This window comes from Zingiber officinale, chromosome 8A (assembly GCF_018446385.1).
Source record: "Zingiber officinale cultivar Zhangliang chromosome 8A, Zo_v1.1, whole genome shotgun sequence".
NCBI classification, from domain to species: Eukaryota; Viridiplantae; Streptophyta; class Magnoliopsida; order Zingiberales; family Zingiberaceae; genus Zingiber; species Zingiber officinale.
Window position 1 is genome coordinate 134,985,501 of NC_056000.1, and position 2,567 is coordinate 134,988,067.

Below are 2,567 nucleotides of genomic sequence, written 5' to 3' on the forward strand. Positions count from 1 at the left end.
TATACTTAAAAGAATGAGGAATTTTTTTGCACAACAAAATAAGATAGCACACCAAAAGTTTATCATTCCAAGATCACCACAACAACAACAATAACAAGATATGTGTCCAAACCATCCAGTGTTAACTAGATGAATACTTTTCCAACAATGAACCAGACTATAAAGATAGTAATAATCAGATCCTTTTAAGTAACTATGAATTATTACAAATAGAGTTTCCTTTGATCCAGTACCTTCATTTTTGGTTGATTCAACTAATCTTGTTTATAATCACAGAACAATTCAAATTATTTAACTATCAAAATCTCAGCTAAATATACTTCAAATACATGAATAGGATGACTGTTTCCTCACAAGAATATCATTTTCCATACAGCTTAATGAAGGTGCTTGCAAGGCACATTTATGCTTCTTCAACTTTCAAAAACATTAACCAATTGTGGCCCAGCATACATCCAATTCTGCTGGTAGAAAGGGAGAAAACATAGCCTTTGATCATTCTAAAACACAAATCTCTTCTAATTGGAAGAAGTTCGAAAGACAAGTTCCTAAAACAAATCCTTTTCAGCTAAATCAGGTTGCAAAATGAAACTCAGACAATTAACATCCTCATGTCTACAGCAACAGTTTCATTCATGAAAATAGCAAGTGAACTATATGAAAACTAGGACAAGATTGGATCAATATCATTGCTTAACCAGTCATAAAAATCACACCCTAATAAATCATGGCATTCATTAGCATTCTGGATTGTTCCCTTTGAACTCAGGTACAATTGACAAGACTTCAAGCAGTTTGGGTAATTTATCTTTGTAAGGGAGCACATACTTCTGCAAAAATTTTGGTCCCGGTGATATGAAAAATGTATGTAGTTTGTACCGTGAAGTCCACAACCCTTCAGATTTTAATATCTCCATCACATGAAATCGAGGAATTAACCTCTTTTCCAAACTCAATTCTAAAACCATTGGATGCTTAGCAATGTCTGAAGGTGTGCTTCCAACAATCTTGATTAAAAATTCCATCTTTCTCTGTAATGCCTCAGTGGAAAGCAATAAAAAAGTTGGATGTTTCTGGATTGCAGCAACGAATTCCGAGTTCGACCAACCAAATCTGTTCATGAGCTTGACATGGGCCTCAAATTTTTCCCTGCTGACCCTGTACAGCGCATTCAGGACCCAGATGAACATAATAGATTCTCGGGGAACTCCAAAACCGGCAGTTCTATCTACCAGAGCCCGGAGGGCATCTGGGTTCTGGGTGATGAAGCTGGGTTGCCTTTTAATGACAAGAGAAACGCGGTCTTCAGGAATACCACATTCATCCCGTAAGAAGTTAATGTTGGGGCGCACTACATTCTCAATGTTGCTGCTAAAAAACCATCCACACCTCCGGAGATGCTTGAGAAGCATCTCCTTCGATCCCAATAAACTTTCCCAAACCTTAAATCGGGGGAGAAGCGTGTTCTCGCTGTTGGAGCCAATAACTATAGGGTGCCGCCGAACGATAACGATGATGTCGGACTCAGATAATCCCATTTCGCGCAAAAGTTTAAACTTTGGGGCGAGGTTCGTCTCCACATCCCAGCCGAGCAATCCTGGTTTCCAAGCTAGTATCCTTCTCAGATTAGTATCATCAAGGCCCTGAGATCTGAAGAATCCAAGAACGGCGTCGGCCTTCTCGGTGGACTGACTACGAGGGAGCGACTTAGAGACCTTGGAAGCAACGTCGGCGGAGAACCCGCATGTATTCATGAGGTACTCGACCAGGAAGTGGGGATCCAGAGAAGCAGTGGCGCCTGAGGAGGCGGAAGTGCCGTTGGAGAAGAGGACGCGACGGAGTAGCGTAGACGGAGGAAGAAAACGGTGGCGGACGGGAAAGCGAAGCATCGCGTGGCTACCCTGTCCGACCCAGAGAAGAGGAAACCGTAAAACCCTACTTGAACCACTTCTTCCGGGTCAACTTCACATTTGCTCCCCTAAATGTTTCAATTTTCTTATATCTACACACGAACTGGGAATCAGAATCAATGAGGATTCCTAAGGTAAAAAAAATGGTAACACCCTACTTGGGCAATTTATCTGTACGATTTATGAGTTGATCAACAGACGCATCATACCTTAATATTTATCAAATGTATATTCAATTTACTATTCTTTCCATTCTATCCCTCTGTCAATCTCTTTTCTTTTTTTTTTTTCATGCAATTTTTGTTATCTTCCCTCTATGCAATGCACGCATCCACTCTCCTCTTTCCTCCCATCTTCTCATTCCTCACTCTTTAACTCTTTAGAAGATATGCATGCATACAAAGCATAATATGGGACGGATATGATTTCATATCAGACCCATGAGATTAGAGTTTAACGTATTTTTATAACATTTTAATACCTTCTGAGAAGTCGAAATATGAAATGGACAGCACCGTTGGACTCCTTGCAGCCTCAAAAATCTACAGGACTTGAAATGAGTCTAATCTAAGGTCTCTAGGGCCATAAGTGGATTTTGACTAAAATCCACTGATGGACCTAGAGACTTCGGATTGAATTCATTTCAGGTCCTGTAGA

General features: G+C 40.2%; 1 protein-coding gene across 1 annotated transcript; it reads right to left on the minus strand.

Annotated features, from left to right (window-relative positions):
* Window positions 1-737: 737 nt before the first annotated feature.
* LOC122011308 (transcription termination factor MTERF8, chloroplastic-like) lies at window positions 738-1,889 on the minus strand. Its single transcript, XM_042567694.1, has one exon. It carries the CDS (start codon window positions 1,887-1,889, stop codon window positions 738-740), a length of 1,152 nt encoding a protein of 383 aa, XP_042423628.1.
* Between the last annotated feature and the right edge of the window lie 678 nt (window positions 1,890-2,567).

What these genes read in the sequence shown, in the direction of transcription:
- LOC122011308 (XM_042567694.1), bottom strand. Translation starts at nt 1,889, where the DNA reads ATGCTTCGCTTTCCCGTCCGCCACCGTTTTCTTCCTCCGTCTACGCTA.